This window comes from Megachile rotundata, chromosome 10 (assembly GCF_050947335.1).
Source record: "Megachile rotundata isolate GNS110a chromosome 10, iyMegRotu1, whole genome shotgun sequence".
Classification (NCBI taxonomy): Eukaryota; Metazoa; Arthropoda; class Insecta; order Hymenoptera; family Megachilidae; genus Megachile; species Megachile rotundata.
The window spans coordinates 4,850,655-4,877,387 of NC_134992.1; the positions used below are offsets into that span (position 1 = coordinate 4,850,655).

Here is a 26,733-nt window from a genome sequence, read left to right on the forward strand (position 1 = left end):
TCAAATTACAATTTATATTTCGACTCGGATTACTTGAAATTGCCAAAATACACGGGCACATACTATCCGCTTAACCTATGATTTTTTCGGCAGTTGCGTCAGTCGTTAACTAATTATTACTGCAATATTAAAATAAATGTAACAAATTGAAATGTGAAGTATATTTTATGTTTTAGCAAACTTTTGTACAGACTGTAATCGGTATTGAACTCAAAATCAAATCCTTATGCAAATACGGTTTAAGTTTTTCACATTTGAACTGTAATGTGCGTCACGAATCTGCCTCGATGTTACAAGTCAAGCGACAATATGGTAACCTGATGCTAACAACACAATGAAATAAAAAGTAATCTTGATTCTTCTCAAGTAGATTATCTATGATTTCAAATCAACATCAGATGATCGAGGATAGCAATATATTGGTTAATCCTTTGTACTCAAAAAGCGACTCATATTCAATATTTCTTGTAACCCTTTCGATAAAGTACACACTGCCCACCATTATTTATCCTGAGAACTTCCGCGAAAATAAGAAGTTAAAAATGATTGATTTTCAAAGTAGATTAAACCTTTTATTTACAACGATTTTTAACTTCCTTTGAATTTAATGGAATATGTCATAATAAATTTTATTACCAAATATACAAGATGTCTCACAACTAATGTAACTCTCAGAAAAGAGTTGTTCAGAATTAGCTACAATCTTTTTCCGAGAGTTACACTAGTTGTGAGACACCCAATATACATATAGTCAGTGTATCTATATGATACAATCAAGTTACATAGACAAATTATTTACAATTTTTTTCTGTGAAAATTATTTATAATTCTTTTCAAGTTAATTCCTGAACCTAAGGTGAAGTGGGGTAAGTTCGTAAACGGGGCAAGTGCGTATACAGACTACTCTTATTACAATATGAGCGAAATTTCTCCATTTAATATGTTTGTTTCCTTGTTTTGTTTTACTATATCCCCTTTTATATTTCAGCTAAGAGTACTTGTTTGTAATATAGAGTACTTGCATAATGCAATAAAAAGCATTTTATAGCAGATTTGTTAATATTTCTGCTCTTGCTCCATTGCACATGAAATAAAGTTTCAAAGCATTTAACTTCAAGTTACGCTCTTATCCCATTTTCGGGGAAAGTGCAGAGTAGTTGACATTTTAAACAATTTCCTATCAAAATCAAAATGTACAAGGAAAATTAAGGTCCTTGTTAATATTAATTACATAGTAGTAATTGTGCAAAGCGTTCGGTATCGACAGCGTTAAGTATTTACATAGCAGACTGAAAATACTTACGTTTAAATTCCAACTTTACAAAAACCAGTCTGCGCTTACCCTACTTCACCTTATAGTTTTCTAGACAGTTGCACAAATGACTAATTATTGCCTCAACGTGAAGACAAATAAAGAAAATTGAAAAGTTAGGCAAGCTTTATATTCAACGATCATTGATTATAATTAGAATTGAGCCCATGTAATAGCGATGGAAATATGAATCTGGTTCGTCACATATGAATTATAGAGCGCGTCACGAGTGTAAGGCGGTATTGTAGGGCAAGAGGTGAAATTAATGAGTAGCTTCTTTGTAGGAAACATTTTTAGTAACTGGGGTTTTAGATGTCTCAATGTGCTATGTATGTTATTCTGATGAATTGTAATCATTAAAAGTTATATCTATTCCATATAGTAAAGATGTAATATATGCTGTATAACTAAAAATCACTCCATTACATAAAATATTAAAAATGAGTACATCTTGCGCTATAAAATCATCAAAATGTTACAAAAAGAATATCATGCACAACATTACTTTCAAGAATGTTCAAACTAAAAAACACATGTTTATTCCTTGCGAAATAAAGATCTCAATTATTATGTATGTCCAATTAGCAATGTTTATAAAAGTACATGAATGTTCATTAAGTCAAAATGGAAAATGAATTATATTGCACACTTTCGCTTAATTCTTTTTACAAAATTTCAGTTTCTTCGGTCATCTCGACACCATTCGTAATACATATTACAACAAGCAACCGCTAAACCCCTAAATCACTAAAATATTAAATAAAAAAATTTCAAACAGACTTCTTATTCAGAATAGACAACAGAATATTAATGCACTCAAACAATATTTCAACACTATACGGACCTTCGATGAGTATCAATTTTTAAATTAAAACTAAACTAGAAACAAAGATAGATACGTAAACTAGCTCCTATTCTTTATCTCCACAAAACTTAATATACATTTCAACGAAAATTTCTCAATAATTTCTATAATTTACAATAAGAAATCTAAAATCCATCAGTTTGATTAATGAGTTTCCATAAATCTAGTTTAGAAATCTAAAATACAATTAAACCTAATAATATTTCAACCAGATCCATTTATCAGCAAAGAGAACAAAATATTAATGTTCCCAAATGATATTTCGACGTTACAGATGTTCAAAGAGCATTAATTATATTTAAATTAAAACTAAATTGGAAAAATAACTAATTGTAAGAGATGCTACGTGAACTAGCTTCCATATTTTCTATAGAAGATACCTTCTTTCCTCGATAAATTTTATAATTCAAAAATAAAAAATCCAAGATCCGTTATTTGATAGATGATGTTCCGTGAATTTAGGTACATCTGAAATACTATTAAACACAATAAAATTTCAACCGCGTTCAGCATAAAGAATACTTCAGTGCCGTTGAAACACTACATGTACAGTTTAGTAAATACCAATTCTCAAATTAAAATTAAACTAAAAAATTAAATAATTACCTGTAAATTAGCTCACATTTTTCATCCCGAAAAAAGTTACCTTTTTCTTAGTAATTTCCATAATTTGTAATAACAGATAAAAGATCGTTTTTTAAATAATTTTCTGTATAGTTGAATTATCCTAACTACCCTAAACAAACCACGAGTGCCTTTAGGAGTCAAAGGGTTAACCAAGTGTGGATAATTTTTCGTCGAAATAAAATATCCCGACGGAACAAAGAAGGACTAACCTCATCATCTGTTCTGACTCTCCGCTCGTCAAGTGCCAGGGCTCTTCTCAGCGCAGTTTGTCTCGCCATCACCCGTTGCCGATCTGCAGTGAGCTTACAGCTGTCGCAAGTGCAGTAACGATACTTACAGTACCTTTTATGCCCTTTTACAGCGATTTTCAGCTGATGGTTGCGACATCGCGCGCAATTTGGAGGTTTACGTGGATTCGGTGCGCCATTGGTAGACGAGGACGAGCTCTTTTCCAGTTGAGCTGACGCAGAATCATCTCCGTTGTCCATGCTGTCCTGCGATGTCTCCAAACTGTCGGACACACTTCCTACACTCAACTGTGTGGGAGCCAGAGTTTCGGCTGTTTTTTTACCTCTTTTTAGCGAAAACAAATGAGTGACCAGTACTCTGGCCCTCTTTATTATTACTAAGATTAAGTGACGGAAACTTTTGGACGGACTTGCTATTCTAGCTTTATCCTTTCAGCGTTTGAGAGAATTGTCTTTTAAACTGGGATGATCTTCGGGATGTACCGAGATTTAGTTCTGAAACAGAAGAATGAGAAATTAAAACTACATTACAGGAAAAACGAAATTGGATTGAATAGAAAATTGTTTTTGTTAGATGATAGTTGTTCAATTTATGTCGACACGCATGTAATCTTGAAGTTTTAGTAAGTTTTTATTAACACCAGATTTATGGAAACCAAAAAAATTGATCTTGGATTTTAAATTACAAAAAAGAGTGAGAAACCTTAGTCAAAATGTAAGTTAATCTTTGTTGAGACATTATGAAAGCTAGTTTACGTATTATACACTATTCATTTTACTGTGATTTGGGAAATTTTCATATCTTTTGAAAATTATGAAACTTGGAGCTTTAGAAATTAAGGATGTAGTAATTTAGAAATTAAAATCTAGAAATTTGAGAATCTGGGAATTTTAGAAACTTGAGAACCTGAAAATTTCAGAAACTTGAGAACTTGAGAATTTCAGAAATTTGAAAACCTGGGAATTTAAAAAATTTGAGAATCTGGGATTTTAAGAAATTTAAAAATACCGAACTACAACATTTGAAAAATTAAATAATTTAATAATCCATTAATTTGGAAAGTCGAAAATTTAGAATGTTTCAATTTAAAAATCAGAGAATTTGAAAATTAAAAATTTTTTAATTTCTGAATGTAGAAACATGAAAACTTGAAAATTTAGAATTTTTAAACTTATAATACTCGTAAATATTATGTACAAATTTTTGTTACTCACAAACAGTTCCATCCAAACTATCCTCGAAAAAATTAAAAGATTGGCACCTTGTTCATAAAAATGAATTTATAACATCAATTTCTTACGAAAACTCTTCGAAGTTAATTCGTTCACATTTCTCAAGTTCACCGAAAGTGTATAAAGAAAATGAAAACTCCACATCGCAACCACCTGCACTCGCAATTAGTACTCCACGTACATTCACACATATTCGAAGTAATAACTAGGCTCGATAAATCTCTACTCAAAGCCAACGTACAGGAAATAAATCAAATTCATTTTGAGTAAATACGATTACCATAAAACTGTCATAAATTTGAAGAATCGTTCTACTCGCGATCAACAGTTTATCACTTTCTCACAACGAAAACCAGTCTTGTATGCAGAAAAGGTGACTACAACTCGGTAAATGGAAATCGAACTATTCACATTGCTTACACCGAATATTAACACCAGAATTACAAACTGTTAACACACAGCTATTTCAAAATGACCGATCTTACAGATCAAAAGGAAGTTTATATTAAAGAAATATAGTTACTATGACGACAACTAATAATAACAGAATTTGACCCTTTGTTTACTTTTTGCCAACTAGTTCTTACGACAATTTCATTTTGATGATCTTTTACCTTCATTTTCATCTTCAGAAGTACACCAGCACCTTTTGGTGAAAATTCCAAATATTCTCAGTTTCCGAAGACTCCCGAATGTCTTCTTCATCTATCATCTCATTATTACTATAAAGTTCAATTTCATTTTGTTTTAATTCACATTCAAGCTCATAGCATCTTCATATCAGAGCATTGGTATATCCTTCACTTTTTCTAATAATTCAGATATTTCCAATTGTTTCGCCATTTTTGGGACCTATCTTTGTATAATAGAACTAGGTCCTATTCTAATGATTATGGTATACAAAATGTCCGCGAGAAGCAATGAGTACGTTACGTTACATCGCGGCCATGTTTATGTTGTGTCACCATGTAAAGATGGTGCGATAAAATTTCATAAGAAACTAATAAATCTATCTAAATATCTAATAAACGACTTCGAGTTTGGTAAAGAAATCATAGGATACTTTTTTAATTTGAGATGTACCAGTTGAAATGACTGATATTGATAGCCATGGTACAACATTATTTTGACTCTGAATAAACGAAATAAAAAATTAATTGTATTACACCTTCAGTGATCGGTAAACAGATTCATAGATCACTTTTTCATATTGAGAAGTACTAATCAAAACAATTCATATAAGTATAAGCAGCCATGATAAAAAATTATTTTTATTCCGAATAAATAAAACAGAAACAAAGTTCAATATATTAAACCTTATCCTTGCAAAATCGCATCATAATAAATATGTAACATACGACTTTCAAATTAAATTATAAAATCAGTCATTTTGAGTGATGCGGTAGTTCTAGCGTTAATAGTAGTGTCGGTAATAAGTGGACGATTTTCAGCGTGGAAATGGAGCTACGATAGGTATTAGAAGGCGGATGGATTGAAATCCGAAGTGAACGGCTGAATTTATAAAAATTTGGCTTTCACGGTGGAAATAGTGCATGATAACTTGATCAGGGCAATCTCGTTCGAGCTATATGATATCTATACGTGAAATGCATTCGTCACACCGCTGCCGTCGGATCGCATTAGCTATGTTAGCTATGTTGTTCAATTAGTGACCCACGGGGCCACGACTGATTAAAATTCTATCGAGTGGAATATGATGCCAACTGCTATCGACAGATATTTTTTTTCTCTTCAACGTACACAGTAAACTGTACTGTTTGATGAAATTGGAGGATCATCTACTCAAGTAACTTTATCGTTCGATAGAGTATACGGAACGATAAATCAGTGGGTTCCTGACGGTGCAACGCTATGTTTTAAAGGAATGTGAAATAATGCTTTGTAGGTGGTACATACCACTTTTAGAAAAGTTGGGTAATCTTTTTAGGATGAGACTTTTTCGCGAACTATGTAGTGTAGTTTTCTAAGATTTGTAAGTCCTAAAGTTTGATTTAAAATGTAGGAGTTTCGTAATTCGCGTACGTAAAAGTTCAAAAATTTCATAATCAAAACCTTAGGAAATTCTGAAATTTCAAAATTCGAGAATAATAAAACTACATAGTACATAAATTCAAAATTTAAAATCGCAATATTCGAAGTTCCATAATTCAAACATTAACAAATTCAGAAATTTCAATATTCAAACATTTAGAAATTTTAAGGTTATAAAATTCAAAAATGTCAAAGTGAAAGTTCCAAAATTGAAAAATCCAAAAATTCAAATACTTAAATATTAAAAAATTCTACAATTCTAAAACTCTAAAACTCCGAAACACCAGACCTCTAAAACTCTAAATATTTAAAACTCCAAAACTCCAAATCTCCAAAATTCTAATATTTTCAAATTTGAAAGTCCTAAAGGTCTACAATCTCAAAATATTAAAGTAAAATAAATTTTATTGCATACTTTCTACTTATTTTTATTCTACAAAATTACTCTTATTCATACTGTATACCCATTTACAATATTGCAATAAGAAAACTCGCGCAACTTGTTCCAATTACATGAATGATCTTGTAGACGTGAGTGCTTCCAATGTTAAATTTATACCTAAGACCAGAAGAAAGAATGCAGTTACAAAGGCATATTGTAAGGTTTGTATACATTTATCGCATGAACTGGACACCTATGTTTATTTGAAGCTGTGGACAAAACGACATTATTTATCGAATGACGTGATAGTACGTGCTAACTGAAAGGAGATTCTGAAAATTTTCACCCCTTGCTTTATAATATCAAGTCACACTCCGAACGTAATTCACGGTATTGTACTTGCTAGAGTAGATAAAACAAATTATACATTTCATAGATGTATGTTATAGTTTATTTTGTTTGTAAAAATTGTTAAGTTTGGAAATTTGAAATTTTTAGTATGGAATTTTTGAATTCTTAATTTTAGTATTCTGTACTTTTATACGTTTATGATCCTACAATTCTATCGATAATTTTGTAATTTTTTAATAATGTAATATTGTAATTTTGCAATCTTATAATTCCATAATTATGTAATTCTATAATTCTATGATTCTATAATTCTACAATCCTATTATGCTATAGTTCCACAATTTATTAATGCAATAATTCAATAACTCTATAATTCTATAATCTTACAATTTCATAGTTCGTCGATGCAACTATCTAGTCCTTATCTATAACTCGATAAGTCGACCAATCTATAACACTATAATCCAATAATCTAATAAGTAATTCAGAAATTCAGTTACTCAGTAATTAAATAATTCAGTAATTCGATAATCCCATAATTCAAGAATTCAATAATTGAATAATTCTGTAATTTTTATTACAGAATTAAATACAAAAGCATACAAAAATTCGTTGTATGCCAAAGCTATAATCTCATTTTATAAAAATTTAGAATGCCCTAATATTTTACATATGTAAAGAACATAAGAATATGAATAATAATAAAAATAGTAAGAAAAATAATACATGACGAAAAAATTTCAAGACTACTTTCCAAAGTCCTTATATTGATTATAAAAAAAATGTCTACCCTACACAGATAATTTATTCACGATAAAAATGAGTGCCCTGTTATTCACCGGCGTGCTCGATATTTATTAATCTACGAGTGAAATAACAATTTAAAAAAAGCGTAATAATCAATTTGGAAAACTGTCATGCACAAACAAAGAAATAATCTTTTTGAAATCTAAATTTTCTTCCGTTTGATTCTATAGATGGTATTCTTGAAGATGGTTAAACCTTTTGTTAGAAAGATTATAGTCACCCACTATCATTAAATAGTCAATAAGAAATACAAGCTAGTATAGTTAATAGCTTCTGACTGATCGTTGTGTATGAAAAGATAATAAATACGGAATGAAAATGGTTAGAGCAAGCTAGAAGAGTAAATTTCCTTTGATTCATTTAAGCACTAATCACTTAATTACAGAGAAGCCTGTTACTCTTTTTGAGCAGAATTGCACTGAAGAATAATAGCTCGAAATGATTGTAGAGGCGAATAAAAGGTGAAAACGATGTATAAAGGTAACTTTTACTTTCTAGGATATAATTCTGTAATTCGCTTGCGAGTTGTGTCCGTAATTTGTAAATTACTAACTTTGTGAATTTGTGAGTTTAGAAATTCGTAAATTTGCTATTTATGAATTCAGAAATTTTTGAATTTCTAGTTTATGAATTAAAAAATTTGTAAATTTGAAACTTGTGAATTTTTTAACGAATAAAGGTGCAATTTGAAAATTTCTGAATTCGTGCATTATTTAGTAAATTTGCCACGTGTGAAGTTTTTAATTTGTACATATGCAATTTTTGAATTCATAAATTAGTATAGTTGCAGTATGAAAATTTCCAAATTTCTGCATTCTTAAGGAGTAACGCCACTCTAGAATTTTGAAAAAATCGATTTTTTTTTTGCTTAAATGATGCTTTATTATGTGTAGAATATGAGAAAAAAGTTTTAAGTGTGGGGCAGGTCGGAGACACGAATTTTTTTAAGTGGACAGCAACCACTCTGTGGTAGGCTCAGCGTAACTTGCGGATACGCGCGCAATAATCAGCGTTGAGAACGGTACCTGGGTAAAGGCAAAAGGCCTGATTCAGTTAGGTTAATAAACAATGACCCCCAATTTGAAAAAATAGACAAAGGGTCTTGATGGAAAAGGAAATTTGGCGGAAAACTCATTAATGAGTTGAGTAGTTATTATGGTTTAGCCATCCGTCGACACCATGAATCCAGTGGCAAAAATGTACTTGACATATCCGCAAAAACGTTATTTACATATTGCACGATGGACTATCCACTATAATAGAACTAACGAAAGCCTTGGATATGTCTGTCGGAGAAAATTGTTACAATTTTTGCCTACAAGCCGACGCCCAATGCATAGAGTTTTCAGAACGATCTTTGAATGAAGCTTCAAAAATGTTGAGATTGAATCTTAGATTCAATAAGAAGGAAGAGGACATGGAGGATGTTAATATAGGAGGCCAAATAAATGGTGCAGGCATCGCTGATTAAAGTTATATAACAAATTTCTTATGCTGAATGGCAATCAAAACTTTAAACGCGTTTTTCTCGAAATCACTTTATTTGAACTGGGCGGACAAATAACTCGGAATGTTTTTAACTAATCGACTTGAAATTTCGTGGAGAGGTGCAAAATAATATAACGCAGTGAACATCATACGGACTTTTTGATTAATTAACTACTTAACTTTTTATTAACGATTCAATGCTGAATTTTCTGCCGTTTTTCGAAACTTTTTGTTCATATCTACACCAAATTAATAATTATTAATATTTTTTAATTTCCGTATGATGTTCCATAGATTTTGGTATATACTATGAGAAACTTTTTGATTTTTTGTCCTAGGACCATGCGTTAATGAAAAAACAGTCCGCCCGTATAGCCCTTTCAAAAAATGGTGTTGTTGCTTGCCAGCACCTACAGCCTCCATTTTTAATCCAAATTTTTTCTAAAAATTTACAAACCATCTTCAAAACATATATAATAAGGCCTTTTTTATTCTGACCTTATAACTTGTACGATTATTATTTTAAAAATTCCCGAAAATCACCTTTTTTTCTGACTTCTAGAGTGGCGTTACCCCTTAAACTAGTAAATATGCAACTTGTAAATTCCTCAATTTTTACATACGCAATTTGTGAATTTCTAAGTTACTAAGGTTTCCAAATTTGTGAATTCCTAAATAAGTAATTTTGCAATTTGTAAATTCCTAAACAACCAAATTTGCAATATATAAATTCCTAAATTTTTAACGTAAGTGTTTCCATATTTGTACATTTCTTAGTTAATAAATTTACAATTTGTAAATTTACAATTAGCAAATCTGATATTTCTATATTTAGAAATTTTTTAATTTAAGAAAATGAGAGGTTCAGAGTTATGGACACGTAATAATTTGTGATTTTATAAACTTATAGTTTGAACGGCTTGAAATTTTATAAAATAAAAAATTCAACAAAATAAAGAAATTTCAGAACTTTGTAATTTATAAATTTAATCATTTAAAATTTATAAATTTAAGAATTAGAGAATTTAGAAATTTAGAAAATCAGTGTCTTACAAATTCCCAAATATAAACATTAACAAATTTTTATATTTAGAAATTAAAAAATTCTAAAATCTAAAAATCTAACAATTACCGAAGTCTGAACATCTAAAATATATAAACATGAAAATCCTAAAGTTCCAAAATTCGAAAATCACCTAGTCCCAAACTTCTAAAATATGAAAACTCAAAAATCACCAAATCCCAAGCTTTTAAAAAACAAAAATCTAAAAATTCTAAAACATGAAAATTCAAAAAACTTGCCAAACTTGCAAAATAAAATACATTGAAAATTCTAAAGTCCCAAAACTAGGTTTCAAATTAGAAAAATCCCAAACTATTCCAAAATTCCGTACACAAAATTCCATACAGGTCCATTTTGGAAAACAGAACGTTATTTCGCAAGTTAATTTTTGAAACTAAATACGATACCAGCATTTTCAAAGTATATCTAATCTATAAAGTTTTCAATCGACCTTGGTCACATAGCATTTCGCCCAGATAAATATTACATGACACAAATTTCTATGTATTCGATCCACAAGCATAACATCGTTGGAATAATTTCGCGAACTCGTGCTCGTCAATTATTCATGGACAATCGACTTAAACACAGCGTTGTAATACATTGTCTGATCAATAATCGATTCCAGAAACGACGGAACGTATCTTTCTAACAATCATACGGTCATTCTGATCGTTTCGTGTCTCCGCGTGAAAATCGTTATGCAAAAACCGGAAGTTCGTGAAGGAACAGGGCCAGAGCATCGATAAAAGAGGAAGATACAGAAAGGAATCTAAGAACACGAAGCTTGCATAATGAAAACCTGTTGCCAGAACTTGTAAACCGGTTAATGGAAACCAGGGAGAATGATTGAAGAGGATTCGGTAGGAAATTAAATTAGTGTTAATGCCACGAGGCTAAACAAAGTATTACTAAATATAGAGTAGCCTACGGTGAGAACATGGACAGAATCTTCTTTTGAAATCTGAGACCCTCAAGTATATTAAAGTCCAGACCTAAAGCCCTTTCATCCTTGATGCTAAAACAGATAAATGGATATTCGTAAATCGCACACCGGTCCTCCTCTGCACTCTACAGACAACTTAAATCTATGCGGTTTTATTAATTTCTCGTATAATGACCATTTTTAATACCAGATTTACCCGATCAAATGATGGGTCTCATTCATTATTTTCGATTACGAATATTGTTATGAAGCTTTTGTAATTAGTCGGGAGAACCAAAGTATTATATATTTACTTTTGTAGCTCAGTTTCGATTTAAATAGAAGTGGTCAATATCACGTATATCTAGGATTAAACTTACATTTTGGTAAGTACTTGTTAAAAGACCAATGCTTAATTGAGATTTTTATGTTGTGAATTTTGAAACTCTTGAAATCAGTCAATTGTTAATTTTTAAATTATCAAATTTTCACATTTGCACACCACTGAATTTCTACAATTCCAAATCTCCGATTTTCACAGTTGTATATCTTCAAATTACAAAATTTCAATATTTTCAAATCTTGAAACTTGAAAATTTGGAAACATCTATTTCATCAAATTTTCAAATCCGGTCGTTGAATTTCTAAATCCTCAAATCATCTTTTTATTAAATTACCACACCTTCAAATCATCGATTCAGTAAATTTCCAAATCTTGAAATCTTGAAACTTGAAAATTTTGAAACTTCTATTTTTTAAGTCTTCAAATCATCTGGTGATTGAATTTCTAAATCCTCAAATCATCTATTAATTAAATTACCACATCTTCAATTCATCGGTTCAATAAATTTCCAAATCCTCGAATCAGTAATTTTTAATTTTCGAAATCTCGAAATTAGCAAATTTTTAAATTTCCAAATCACATCTCTAGATCTCCAAATTTTCGAACAACGATTCACTGTGGATTCCACTTTATTACATTTTGTATAATTAAGGAAGAAACCATTAAATTCAGGAGAAGGTTAGATATAAGTTTCTTTATTCCCTTTTATTATGAAATCTTCAATTCAATTTTATGTATGTCGGAACTGCTAAATAGTTTTTTATGAAATTGTGCGCAGAAGTCAAATTCATACTATAAATGGTTTTGGTACAGGTTTTGATCAAAATTGAAGTACCACAAAAGTCACCTTAACCACAATTTCACATGCATTTTGGCAACTTAATTTTTAGTATTCCAATCATTCCAAAAAGTAAATCTAATTATTAATATTATCTTTTCTTCAAGAATGAAACGCAAATTTCATAAATATCGTATTCTCTTATTGAATCATGCAAGTCACATTTATTTTTAACCTTGCGCCAGGCTACTCATATTGATTGCTGATTTGATATTGATTTTTAGTAATACTATGTTATATCATTTTCATAAAATATTTACACTCGAAAAAGATATAGTGTACGATAATAAATGATTGCAAGTGTCAGTTTCGATTTGAGGAACTGTGTGTTGAAAATATTTCTGCGAACAATGATTCATGTTCGGGGAGGGCAATCATAGATATACTAGTCGGTGACGATTAAATTAAGGTCTTGACTAATAATAATTCTACTTACACCTTGGAAAAACAATTTATATACTGTATAATGAAAGTTTAGCTACTAATTTAAGATTTGTGACCGAACTTTTTTTTTTGGAAAACGATAAAAGCTTTTGATCAATTTGATAGTTTTGCTAAACTAGTTAGTAGATAGTTTTCTATAACATAGGAAAATGTGTATTTTCGTATATGCTTTGACCAACTACAGAATATTAGAATATATTACTGTATGTACTGTATAAGCTAATTTACATATCAATTATTTCGTTATTTTTATAGTTTAGTTTCAATTTAAATATAATTCAATCACCACAAATCTACGGTTAATTCCATGCCATACAAATTGTCAGGTGCGTCAGTAAGATCTGTCATATTTGCAATAATGAAGCAAATAACGAAAGCTTAAATGTTACGTTAATTTTATATTCAGGGATCCTTGACTTTGCAAATTAAAATTAGACTCAGACTTCAAATTGAAACGCATCCAAAATTCGAGTAAAATTCATCACGTTTGAACTGCAAGTGCGTCACGTGTTAGAATCGTTAAAGTACGCCAAGATGTTAATAAGACTTCTGATATTACGTTCTTGTCATCGACACTTTCTCCGTTTGGAATAATTTGAAGAATTTCGGTGTTCTTTATTCTTTCACATTTTATTCAAATGCACTTCTAGCTTGATGTTTTGTTATTTTTACTTAATTTTACTTTTCGTAAGGTAGTTTATTTATTTCTTGACGACTTTACGTACGAGATTTTACGTAATTTGTAAATTTGTTTATTTTAAAAATTAGAATTGAGAGTGAGAAATATAAGCATATAAAAAATATGTGAAGGAAAACATTTCATATGTAATAATAGCAATAATAGGTAGATAATAATAATTAGTTTGTATTGAATATATTTGTGGACTCTGACGAATTAAAAATTTGTAAATTTGAATATTTGAAAAATTGAAACTTATATTTTTCAAATTCTAACATTAAAATATTAAAAATTTGTAGATTTTTATCATTGCACATTTAAAAACTTGATATTTAAATATCTCAAAGTTTTCTAAATTCTACATTTTTAAATATCCATTTTTCTAAATTAACAAACTACCAGATTTCTTAATTACATTTCAAAATTCTGAAATTTAAAAATTTTCAAGTTTATAAATTAAAAAATTTAATAAATCTAATGAACTTAATAAGTTAACAAAATAAACTATAAAATTTTTAAGTTTAAATTTCGAATATTTCAAAGTTAAAAGATTAAAAATTAAAAAACTTGCTAATTTAGAAGTTTGAAAATTTCAAATTCTTTTATTTTCAAATTTCTAACGTTCCAAATCTATAAATTTATAAATTCGAAACTTTGTAATATCGTAAATTTAAAAATTTCATATTTCTATTTTTATAAATTTATACATTTCTTAATGTCTCAATTTCTGAATTATCAAATCACTAAACCATCAAATTCATAAGTTTATTAAAAATGTGGAAACTTAAAAAGTTTATAATTTCAGACTTTGATATTCATAATTTTCCAAATTTCTAAAATACCCTAATTTTTCAATTCAAATATAAAATTCTGAAAATTCTTAAATGTGAGAATTTTTATAAACAATTTAAAAAATTTCAAAACACAGTGCTATTACTGTCTAATCAGCAGTATAGTATTAAAAATAGTTAGAAATAGTTTCGATTACCCAGCTGCATTTATTGTACATAATTATTTACTTAATTGATATTTCACAAGTATTTTATAACCTTATTTTGTAACTTTTGATAATTACATAGTACTGCTTTCTGCGAATTACTATTAGCTACCAAATTATCAAAGTATGTAGTAATTACGTGATCTGTCACGATACTCTTATTTTCTACTAATTATAAATAATTGGACCTTATCTTCATTATTTGTTTCGTACTTCAGAAAAAACATTGTAGATATTCACTATCTAAATCGTTATTAACTTTCATTCTTATCTACTTTTATTTCTTCTCCGTTGGATTTTGTCGGACATTTTTTGTAACAAAATTTTAATTGATTACAAAAATTGAGAACATTTGACAATTTATAATTTAAAAAGGGAACATCGATGAAAATTGAAGAACTTAATTTGGATTTTAATAACCTTGATAGCTTCAGATTAAATGATGATTTGTCAACGTAATAAAGATACATATTATCAATTTATGATAAATATTATTTTTAAGCTGTAAACAATTAATGGAAACACTTTAACAGAATGTAGACAAAGACATATTGTAAAGCAACGTGATAGGAATCGACAAATGATTTTGTACTAGACTTATAAATTTCTAAATATAGACATTTGGATAATTCGAAAAGAAAAAATTTTAACCTTCTACACTTCTAAATTGCTGAATTTTTAAATATGTAAATATAAAAATTTTATTTTTCTAAATTTCTAATTTACAAATTTATCTAATTTGAAATTTAAAATATCTATATTTTTACATTTCCAAGTTTTCGTATATTGAAATTTGTAAATTTGGCATTTTAAAAATACTAAATTCCGAAGTTGCTACACTTCTAAATTCCTAAATTCCTAAATTTTTGAATTTGCAAATTATCACATACTCAAATTTCTATATTTGCAAATTCCAAACTTCAAAAATTCTTAAATTTACAAATTACCGCACTCCCAAAATCCAAAATTTACAAAATGACCACCTTCTCTTTCTAAATTTGCAAATTCCGAAATTTTTAAATTCTTAAATTAACAAATCACCACGCTTTCAAATTGCAAAATTTAATAATTCCAAAATTGCTGTTGCTAAATTTCTAAATTTCTAACCATCCAAGTTTCCAAATTCTCAAAAGTCAAAACTTCAGAATAAAAGAATTTGGAAACTGAAACAATCTGAGCAAATGAAGCTTTGTTACAATTATTTCTATTTGATTATTAACATTACTAATATATTAACATACACTGTTCAAAAGAAAAATGGCATAGAAAAATTTTAAGCAAAAATTGGCCAAACTTGACTGATGATAACTCCGTGAAAAATCATCGTAAAGTTATGCTCCTTTTTTTAAATTAAAGCTTGAGATCTCTACTTTAAGACCCTGTAGTTTGATTTTAGATTTGATGCATATCTACCACAATAACACTGTAAATGTGAGGTCATGTTTGCAATATTGAAAATTACAAAGTTTGACGAAATGCATGGACTTGCCACATTTTTTTTTGGTGATACTGTTTACAGCAGCAGAAAGTCCAAACCTTCATCTTCAATTTCCAGTACGTGAATAACCGCTACCATTTTTTCCCGCAATGATACAGAACTTTAAAGAAACCCTTGCATTTATGGCATATACCGCCGGTATTAGCATTATCCGATATGTATCCGATTAATTACCCGATTTTGCACATCATATGGCTCTGACAAGAGCCTTTTTTTGTGTGTGAATATCTGTGTATGTGTATGAATTATCGTCGAGAAACCTCATTGAGAATCATTCTCGAATTTTGCAGTCCCAATTCAATTCGATTGCTTCCACATCCTGCAGTAAGTCCAAATTTGAACCCTATAGAAATTCAACAAGACAACTTGCCAATTTGCAAGACTTGTCGCAAGTCTTAACTCAAATTTGGAATGACATTCCACAGGAAGAAATTAGGGTTTGCATTAACATGAGTAATCGGCTGCAAGGGATAATTCAACAACGCGGAGAAAACACGCGTTACTAGAATTCAAACATACACACATTATCTACGTACCAACAGTTTTTAATGAACATAACAACAATTAAATTTATAAAAATACAAATTTTAAATTTCTTGCTCTAAAATGTAGATATTTACATAATACTGAAACATATTTTTAAAAACATACATATCTGCTCATCTATAATACTTTCAATCTTGTGTATGTGTTCACTTTATTTATTAATTTTAAATAAGCATAAACACCAATTGTTGTATTATTAAATAACTCTAATGTTGTTTGAATCTGTTGAAAATAGCAAAAATAAATATACAAGTATGTCGGTAATTTGTCAATATGTCGGTAATAAAGTTTGTATATTTATCTACTAGCTATACGATACCGCTCGTTTAAACGAGACCCTCAAATGTTAAAATAAAATAATATCTAAAATATTAATTCTTCTCTGTTCTCATATCAATTACAAGATTGCATTCGCATATTAAGAGTTCTTGCTTAAAGTTTCCTTCCTAGTTACAGTTTCATATTTTTAAAATAAATTTGCTCAAAGTTTCAATGGTGTTAGTTGTGTTATATTTATATTAAATAGTTTTTCAATATCATATTTTAAAAACTATACTCCCATTTCCATTAGAATCTAATTATAACTGAAACATCCGTTAGCTCACTTGTCCAATTTATTTATTATTATGAAGCAAATTGTCAACGCCGATTATTACACTGTTAAATAAGACTAATGTTATTTAAATTTTGTTAAAACTAAAACAAAATAAAAGTGTCGTTCCGATACGTTAGTTTTAAGTGCAATAATATTAACATCGACTGTGAGTAATATCCATTAAAAGAATTCTTATCGATAGTGGAATCACAATTAAAAAACGGTACATGATAAGGTTATCGCGCATTAAACAAAGTAACAAACTGCATCACAAGTCATGTGTTACGTTATACAGATCGATAACTCCTTATATTTCACATTCGTTGAAGTACGAGCTTACTTGCATATTTCAGGCAGAATTGCAATATTATAACCCCACTGTTTCATTTCAGAACATTCCTGTATAATTATCAAACATATTTGCAATTGATGTTATTACCAACATGAAGAAATTAAATTAGAGATTCTAAATTTATAAATTATTTCATGTTTCAACTTTCAAATTTTTTATTTTTAAAATTTTTGTGTTCCCACATTCCAGGTTTGCAAGTCTTTAAATTTTCAAACTTCGAAATTTTATATTTTCAAGTTTTCAATGTTCTAAATACTATATTTTCAAATCACCAAATTTTATATTAATGCACTTAGAAATTCAGGAAAAATATGATAACCTAACCAAAGACAACAAAACTGTAATCATAGCGTGGGTTCCTTCCCACACGGATATCTACGGAAACACCATGGCCGACCTTCAGGCAAAAATTGCAGCGACTACAGTCGCAGAAAACCAGCCGATATTAAACTCCTCTGCGAACATCAATAATCATATCGCGACACTACTAAAACAGTCATGGGACTCTACATGAAGAAAATACAAAGCCAGTTCAATCCATCAACAACTAGACAAATTTTACGATTTAAAAACTAACCCTAAACACAATTGAAGAAATCGAGTGGCAGTAACCCGAATTAGGACCGAACACACCAAATTGACTCACTCACTCATACTCGAAAACGGTTCCCCCAGAAGGTGCGATATATGCAACACAACCATAACCATCAGACACATAATATTGGAATGCAGAAAATATAACCACGCCAGAAGAAGATTAAACATCAAGAACAACCTCACTGAAGCAACCACATCAATAGCATATCAAGACACATTACTAAAATTTTGTAAAACTATAGGAATCCTCACCCAACTATGAAAAATTTATGTCAAACCATCCACTTCCGACCATAACCTTGTCTCCTTAAACTGGTCGCTAATAATCTGGGTAGTTGATGCGACTATAAACTACTATTTAAAAAAAAAAAATTGTATATTTTCAAGTGAACAAATTTCCAAATTCTATGTTGTGCATTTTCCAATTTTCAAATGAACAAATTTCCAAATTGTACATTTTTCTAATTTTTATATTTTCGTATTTCCAAATTGCCAAATTGTACGTTTTGAAACTTTTACATTCCCAAAGTGGCAAATATTCAAATTTCAAAATTTCGTCATTTTTTAATGGCAGAAGTAAACCTGTAATTCTATCGCTGATATTTATTTTCGTTTGAACTTCAAGCTTACCCCAATGCACAATTTTATCGGCCAAATTTAATAATTGCCACATGTATATAATTATAGAATTGCATGTTACGTTAAGTTTGAGGTTCAAACAAGAATACGATTTTAATCCTGACACAATATACTTCCATTGTGATTTACAATATTTCACCAATGTTATCGATGTACTAAGAAGCATTAATATCACATCGATAATCTATAGCTAACCGATAGCTGCTCCTCTGGTCTATAATTCTACGGTTGGACTGTTATACGGCGCAAAATAAAAGATCCATCTGAAGGCTACGAATAAACTTCCTTTAAACAGTAATAACCTAGAACAAAATTGTTTTCTTCGATTCTATAATTCAATATAAGACAACAACAATGGAGAAAAATGTTACTTTACAATTTTTTTATATTTCCGGATGTACAACGGTTACACGAAACACCACGCTTTCTAAAATAACACGTATACCGTATTATCCCATGCGACGTGATTATTGAAACCGAAGAACAGTTAACTGGCAGAAAGTACAACAAAACAACTGACTGAAGAAAACGAATGAGAGTCATATAGACACTCGTGAACAAACATGGCTGCTATAGAGAGCAGACTTCAACGAAGATACATGATCTACTTGTTAATTTTGGTGGTGTTTTGAAAATTTGAATATTTGGAATATTGGGATTTGGAAATCTAAGGGTACGGGAGACTGGGATATAATCCTACAAATATTATATATATAAATATAATCTGTGATAGATTAGGAGTTTGGGAATTGAAAAATTTGGTGGCTTACGAACTTGGGGAGATCTAGACACCGAGATCTAGAAATCTAGGGATTTGTAAATTTGAAGACCTTGAGGTTTGAGGATCTAGGAATTTAAAAGCCTTAAGAATTTAAGAACTTTGGAATATTGAGATTCGGAGATTCAGGGATTTGTGAATTTGAAGCTCTTCATATTTGAGAATATAGAGATCTTGAGAAGTAGAAATCTCTAGAGATCTGAGGATTTATAAAATTGAAAACCTTGTGATTTGAGGATCTATTAATTTAGAAATGTGAAAATTTGGAGACTTCGGGGCATTGAAATTTGGAGATTTAGAGACTTATGAATTTAAACCTTGAGAGTTAGAGGTCTAAGAATTTGTAAATTTGAGGACCTTACGATTTCAGAATCTAGTAATTTGGAAACCTAAGAATTTTGATACTTTGGGACATTGTAATTAGGAGATTTAAAAATATATGAATATAAAGATCTTGAAATTTGAGAATTTATTGATTTGAGGATCTAAGAATTTGAGAACACGGAGGCTTTCAGAGTTAGAGATTTAGGCATTTGTAAGTTTTAGGAACAATTTGAAACTTTGTGAATATTTGTAAACTTTGTGTATATGTTTGCAAACAGCGACATTAAAACTTACTAATATGAAAATTAAATTAATTTTTTTCAGGTTATTATTTCTCTACTAATAATTTCCACTATTGTTTGCTTTACTACGTTTTTACATCACACGTGTCATATTATAAAATCAGTTAAAATATGCTTATTTCAAATTATTGTATTAAATAAATTAATGCACGAGAGTCACCTCTGAAGCGCAAAGGGTTCATACTTAATAATATAAATATTTAGAAATTTGACAAATAAAGAATTTCAAAAATTTGAAAATGGTTACTCCGAAAGTTCAAAAATTCAAAGTTAGAAAAATTCAGAAATCAAAATATCTTCAAATTTACCCATACATCTCATCCAAATGATTATACTCGAGTGTATAAAATGAAACAAATCGCAAAAAATGTACGCAGAATGATTTACCATAGCGTAAATTCACTGTATCGGGATTCGTATTGTATCTCCCGATTGCCGCAAACTGTTCTAACAATTATACGATAACTAGGAAGTTGGCGAATAACTTCCTACCCTGTTGTTAAAGATTTAAATTGTCTACCGCTTGCTATGAAAGAACAGACTTCTGAATATTATAGACATTTCGTGCCGACCAAGTTGTCGAAAAACTATGTAACTTCCTAATCGATTCTAGAGACCTTGAAATATGTTGTCAAACTCGGCATTCTGTACAACTTTTCACTATAGATATGGCTGTTCTGTTTTAGTTTTCGAGTTGTGCAGGAAACTATGTCCGATATTTGCACGCTTGCATGACGTTGTTGACGTATATGTTGATACATGACGTGTACAATATTGTTACGTGTAAAGTATTGTTACATGTACTGTTCAGAGTATGAAAGAAAAACTAGCGGGACGGGAACGGAGCTAGAGGGAAGATAAAATAATTTTAAGAAAAAAAATACACCGACTTCGAAATGCACTAAAAAGTATAAAATAATTTCTATTTCATTTAATCATACAATTACGTCACAGATATGAATGAAACCTATTTACTCGTTAGGTAGTATATTAAATACATTTCAACCTTTTCAGAGGCGGCTCAAAATTAAAAGATTTTCTTGAACATGTCAACCTTTGGACAGCCGAACATAGGCAAAGCTTGTATAGCTATTTTTTTTTTCTATACATGTAACTCGACAGCACGCCGCGAAGTAGGTGTTAGTGCGTATAGAATGTAACTATGGTCTATCTAGATTCATAGAGTATGCGACGGAAAGACTCGATCGCCGCATATACTATAAACATAGAGCCCATCTGCCGCAAATTTGGTAATTCCCGCGTCGTGGGCTCCGTTTATAGGTTCTTAGATCCATGGCTTCCACATGCGAACGAAGTCGATTCAATTTCATTTATATCAGAAACGTTGCAAAATGAAGATGCAGTCGTTACATTTACGTATATTACCAGATATATCTATAATGGTTCGTATTTTTTCTCAGGATTTATTAATTTCCAATACGCCATACCACAATCAACTGGTTATTGGCAGCAACGTTTACTGAGGTATTTTTAATTTTGCGCCACCTCCGAAAAGGTTGAAATGTATTTAATATACTACCTAACGAGTAAATAGGTTTCATTCATATCTGTTACGTAATTGTATGATTGAATGAAATAGAAATTACTTCATTAAGAAATAGAAATTATTTTATACTTTTTAGTGCATTTCGAAATCGGCGTATTTTTTTCTTAAAATTATCTTACCTTTCGTACTCTGGACAGTACACAAACTGGTTACAACGTTGTTCATATCAGATGCTGTTAATTTTCATAAATTGTAACGCTTAACGACCATCAAGTTAACCTTTTTCCGTTCTGTAAGCCTAAAAGCCTACGGTCTTTCCGAATTGTTGTAATTTGTGAGCATTAAAAACTATGACCAGCTTAAACAGTTAAAATTTTGTTCAACCTTAATGGTCACATCGGGGTACAAAACGACCCCAACAAATTCAGCTTCAATTTTATATCTTGAAAATCTGAATAAACACTTTTCCAAAACCCTGGCATTTTCCTCGAATTGTAATGTCTCAAGAGTGTTCAGCTAAAATTCGCTTTATATTAAAATGATAAAAAGTTTTGAATTTTTCTGTGGAAACCGCAATTTTTTTAATTTTGCGCTTATTAATTTTCGGTCATATTCATCGTTTAAATTAACTGAAATCAGCTAGGAAATATGTTGAAATTTCTTCTTCAAGCTAAAATTGTGAGTAGCTTCTTTGTAAGAAACGTTTTTAGTTGGCTGGGGTCTTAAACGTCCCAATGTGCCAGGTAGTTACTCACATAAAGAGTGACCGTTAAAGGTTAAAGAAAATGAATACCGCAGTTGTTAATCATCGTGAATAAAGAATAGTTCTGTTTTCTAAACAGTTCTCCGAATCATTCATTAATTTCTGTATCAAATTTAAACCATCTGACTGACTTAGGTTACGTAGATTTTTGCTTGAATTTCTATTAACACTACCAAACCGGTCAAATGATTATGTTATAATTTTTTTTATTTCAAGTTACAAAATTTGGTGAGGTGGTTATCTTGAAATCTATGTTGATTTTCATGCAGATAAACAGTTAGTTTAGTTAGCTTATTTTTGTTAATTTTTAATTTCAGTGTTCATCATATGCTGGTAGATTTAGTGTTAAACTAAATTCTTCTAATTTCTAATTCTTCATCAATATGTGCAAGGATTTTCTTATTAGTAGATTTTCTTGTTGTTGTTTTTTAATTAATATTATTTGCTGATTTCATAACTGTGAAGATGGTAAGAACGAAAGAGTTTATAAGATGTGTATGTTGATTCTGTCAGCAGGATTCTGTCTAAAAGTGATTGTTTTAGGAAATATCACACTCTTCAGAATACCATAAAACCCATTCCGACCGCTCACTCATGTAAACAATGCACAAACCAAACCGTGCCAGATACGAATGTCAGATAATGAAACTTTCTTAAAATGAGCCAAAACCCATAGAAAAATTGTCAAAAGTGTCGAAAGGTGGCTAATGGAGTGTTTGAGGGTGAATCCCGCAACAAGCAAAAGCGAGTGAGAAATACTACGTGAATGAAAGACTTTGTAAAATTTTGTCAAAAATGGTGTCGAGTTACTAAAATTCGCTTTAAAATATTTGCTTACACGTTTATTAAATTCGCTTAAAAAATGACTGGAAACCAAGAAAGATGACAAAAAACAACCCGTCCGTTAAGTGTTAACGGGACCATATTTAACGCGTCATGTTATATCAGCGGCAGAGAAATTTACGCTTCAGCTAATCAACCATTTTATGAAGGACAATTTTACTTACTTAATGATAAATAATTTTATATAATTATCTATATTATTATTGTATCTATATTACTCACATTAATTAATATTATTTATTATCGCTTCTATCAATTATTATCTATCAATAAGTATTAATTACTTTTTATCAAATATTTCTATGTACATCCAGTAAAAATAGATAAATCGGTAGAGGATTTTGACAGTTTCGCCATCGTACTTTTTCAAAAATATGAAAATATTTCAAGCTTAATATCCTCAATGTAGGGTCAATTTGACCCAACTAAAACGCACAAAACGTGAATTAATTTGTGAAACTCGTCTAAAAAAAATAACACGAATCTTGTGGAAAAATATGTTGATATTAAATTTAAAAATGATACTGAGAACGTTAGATGACGCTGTTGCTAATGGCGGCCATTTTGAATATTTATAGCATTAATGTATAACCAAGTCTAGTTAACGATCTGTCCATTTTATTTATTAATACGTTCGCTACTAGCGTCACATGCACATATGTAGGTATATGACGCTTTCAATTTCCTATCTGAAATTATAATTAATTATTGTATATTTTAAAATAGGTCGTAATCGGCAATATAGAAGGATCTGTCATGACGTGTTTAAAAGTTTGAGATTTTCCGATTCCATCAATATTTTTATTTGAAATTGTTCGATTTTTAAGATCTGTAAACTTGAAAATTTTTATATTTGAAAAATCAAGGTTTGGAGAATTTTTATAGTTTTAAATTGAAAGAAAATTTAAGTTTCTTTTATGAATCTCTTAATTTAAAAATGTGTAAATTTCTCAAATTAAAAATTTATTATTTGAAAGATTCCAAATTTCACTATTTAAGATTCTAAAAATTAAAATAGTTAGGAATTAAGAAATTGCGAAACGCAATGATTCACAGAAGCCGTCGCTAATGACCTCGATGTTAATGCGACGTAAAACCCTCACATAAAAAAAAATGTCTCAATTCGAATATAAAAGTTTGTAAACTTGTAAGTTAAATAATTCCCGATTTCGAACAAGTGCAAACTTGGATATTTCTAAATTTTACACGTATTTCTTAAAATTTCTGCATTTGTGAATTAAAATATTTAAAAATTTGAAGATACAAAAGTTTCAAAAATCAAGAAGTTATAATTTGAAATTGTGCAAATTCGAAAATGTAAAATTGTAAAAATTAATGAAAATGAAAATGATAAAAATGCGATTAATAAAAAATTAGAAAATTTCAAAGTATGTGCGCAGTTCCTTAAGCATAGAGTTCAGGCAAATGGCCCGTTCACCCACGCTGTTTCTGAAACTATTACCCCCTCTGCCGTTCAATTACATGGTTTTCATTTTCATAAAAGTGAAGTATAAATTCGTGTATCACGATCAAAGGTGCCGCTACGTTTGATCGCCGTCGAAACAGAACAAACGAGCAAATTCGTTCCCACGGTCGCGCGAAACTAAAGGTAGACGCACATTTCCAACAACTACAATGTATCCGTTCTGCAAACAATTTCTCGTAGAGCGTCGAAATCGTTGAAATCCTGAACACGTGCATCGTTATCATGCGACTCGATACGTCATACTCTGTCACGAATCACTAAAAAGACCTGTAATTGCTCTACGAAGTGGCGACGCGTTCATCTTATCAACTGCATTCGCTCCCTTCCTATTTCCAATTCTTTCTGCAACATTAAACCGTATCGGCCGATTTTGAGCGAGGCACTACTCCAAGGGTTTTTTTTGCACTCCTTTTTTTTCGCGGACGAGTTCGTTCGTTTCTTTTCTCTTGCCACTAACAACGGACTTCTTCTTTCATCGCGGAGATTAACCTCGCCGGTAAAGGAACGCAGACGTTGCATCGATTTTCGACGATCGATCAGCAGATTCTCGAATCTCTCGGCAAGACCGTGCTCAATCGTTGTTTCTCTTTCAGTTCGTTCTCAATGGTATTATAATAGAAGTTCGATGGCATCATTGGCGTAAGTACGAGTTTTTTGTTAGAAGTCACTTTTAAGTTGCCACGTACTATATCGCCGTGCGTTGTATCACCGCGTGAACATATAGCTATGCATTAAATTAACAAGCACTGTATAATCACGTGTTATATCACCGTGTGAATATACATATACATAGCTATGCGTTGAACTATTAAGCACTGTATAATCACTTTATAATTGCGTTATATCGCCATGCATTATATCACTGTGTGAACATATAGCTATGTGCTAAATTATCAAGCACTGTATAATTACAAGTTATATAGACAAGCGTTGTATCACCCCGTGAACATACAGCTATGCATTGAATTACCAAGCGTTGTATGATCACACGTTATATCGCCATGCGTTATATCACCATGTGAGCATATAGCTATGCGTTAAATTATCAAGCGCTGTATAATTACACGTCATATAGCCAAGCGTTGTATGACCCCGTGAATATATAGCTATGCGTTAAATTATCAAGCGCTGAATAATCACAAGTTATATCGCCATGCGTTGTTTTGCCGCGCTTAGTATATGTACAGGTTAAAGTATCACGCGTTGTATGATCACGTGTTATATTGCCATGCATTGTATGACCGCGAGGTATATAATTTTGTGCTAGATAACCAAGCATTATATGATCATGTGTTAGATCACTAGGCATAGTAGTCGCGCGCTATATTGCCTGATGTTTTATGATCACCTGTTATATCGTCATGCGTTATATGACCGTGCCTCATTATAGCTACGCGTTGAATCACCGTACTGATTGTAGGATCTGGTATTATATCCCCGGGCTGCATCTTATTACGCATTGAAGTACTGAGCGGTGTATTGCCATTTATTATATCGCCATGTATTATACACGTGTGTATAACTGCGTGTCCTATAACTTTGCATTCAGACACCAAATCACATCATCACTCAATATATTGCCGCACGTTATATGACGACGTGTCATATAGTTAACGTTAAATCACCAGGTTTTGTGTGGTCACATGTTATGTCGCCATATGTTGTGTAGATATGAAGATTGTAAATTTATAAATTTGTAATTTTTTGGATTTAAATATTTAGGAATTTGACTACTTGAAAATTTTTTGAATTTAGTAATTTAGTAAAAAAATTTGCAAATTTTTAAATTAGAAAGTTTAGAAATTTGAGACATTAAGAATTTGTAAATTTAGAGATTTGGGGATATAGA

At 30.4% G+C, this 26,733-nt stretch overlaps 1 protein-coding gene across 10 annotated transcripts in view; it reads right to left on the bottom strand.

Moving 5' to 3' along the window:
* Nucleotides 1-26,733, bottom strand: part of dsx (transcription factor doublesex) — a 256,111-nt gene that overhangs the window by 224,546 nt on the left and 4,832 nt on the right. For 8 of the 10 annotated variants that reach the window (XR_001097471.2, XR_013039727.1, XM_076536667.1 and 5 more), the window contains exon 2: nucleotides 3,014-3,547. Coding sequence is in view for 8 of the 10 variants with exons in the window: in XM_076536667.1 (XP_076392782.1) it covers nucleotides 3,014-3,292 (279 nt within the window). In the remaining 2 variants the exon portion in view is untranslated. Of the gene's footprint in view, nucleotides 1-3,013; nucleotides 3,548-11,359; nucleotides 11,447-26,733 lie in introns of all 10 variants that reach the window. The other 2 variants (XM_076536669.1, XM_076536668.1) reach the window with 2 other exon arrangements.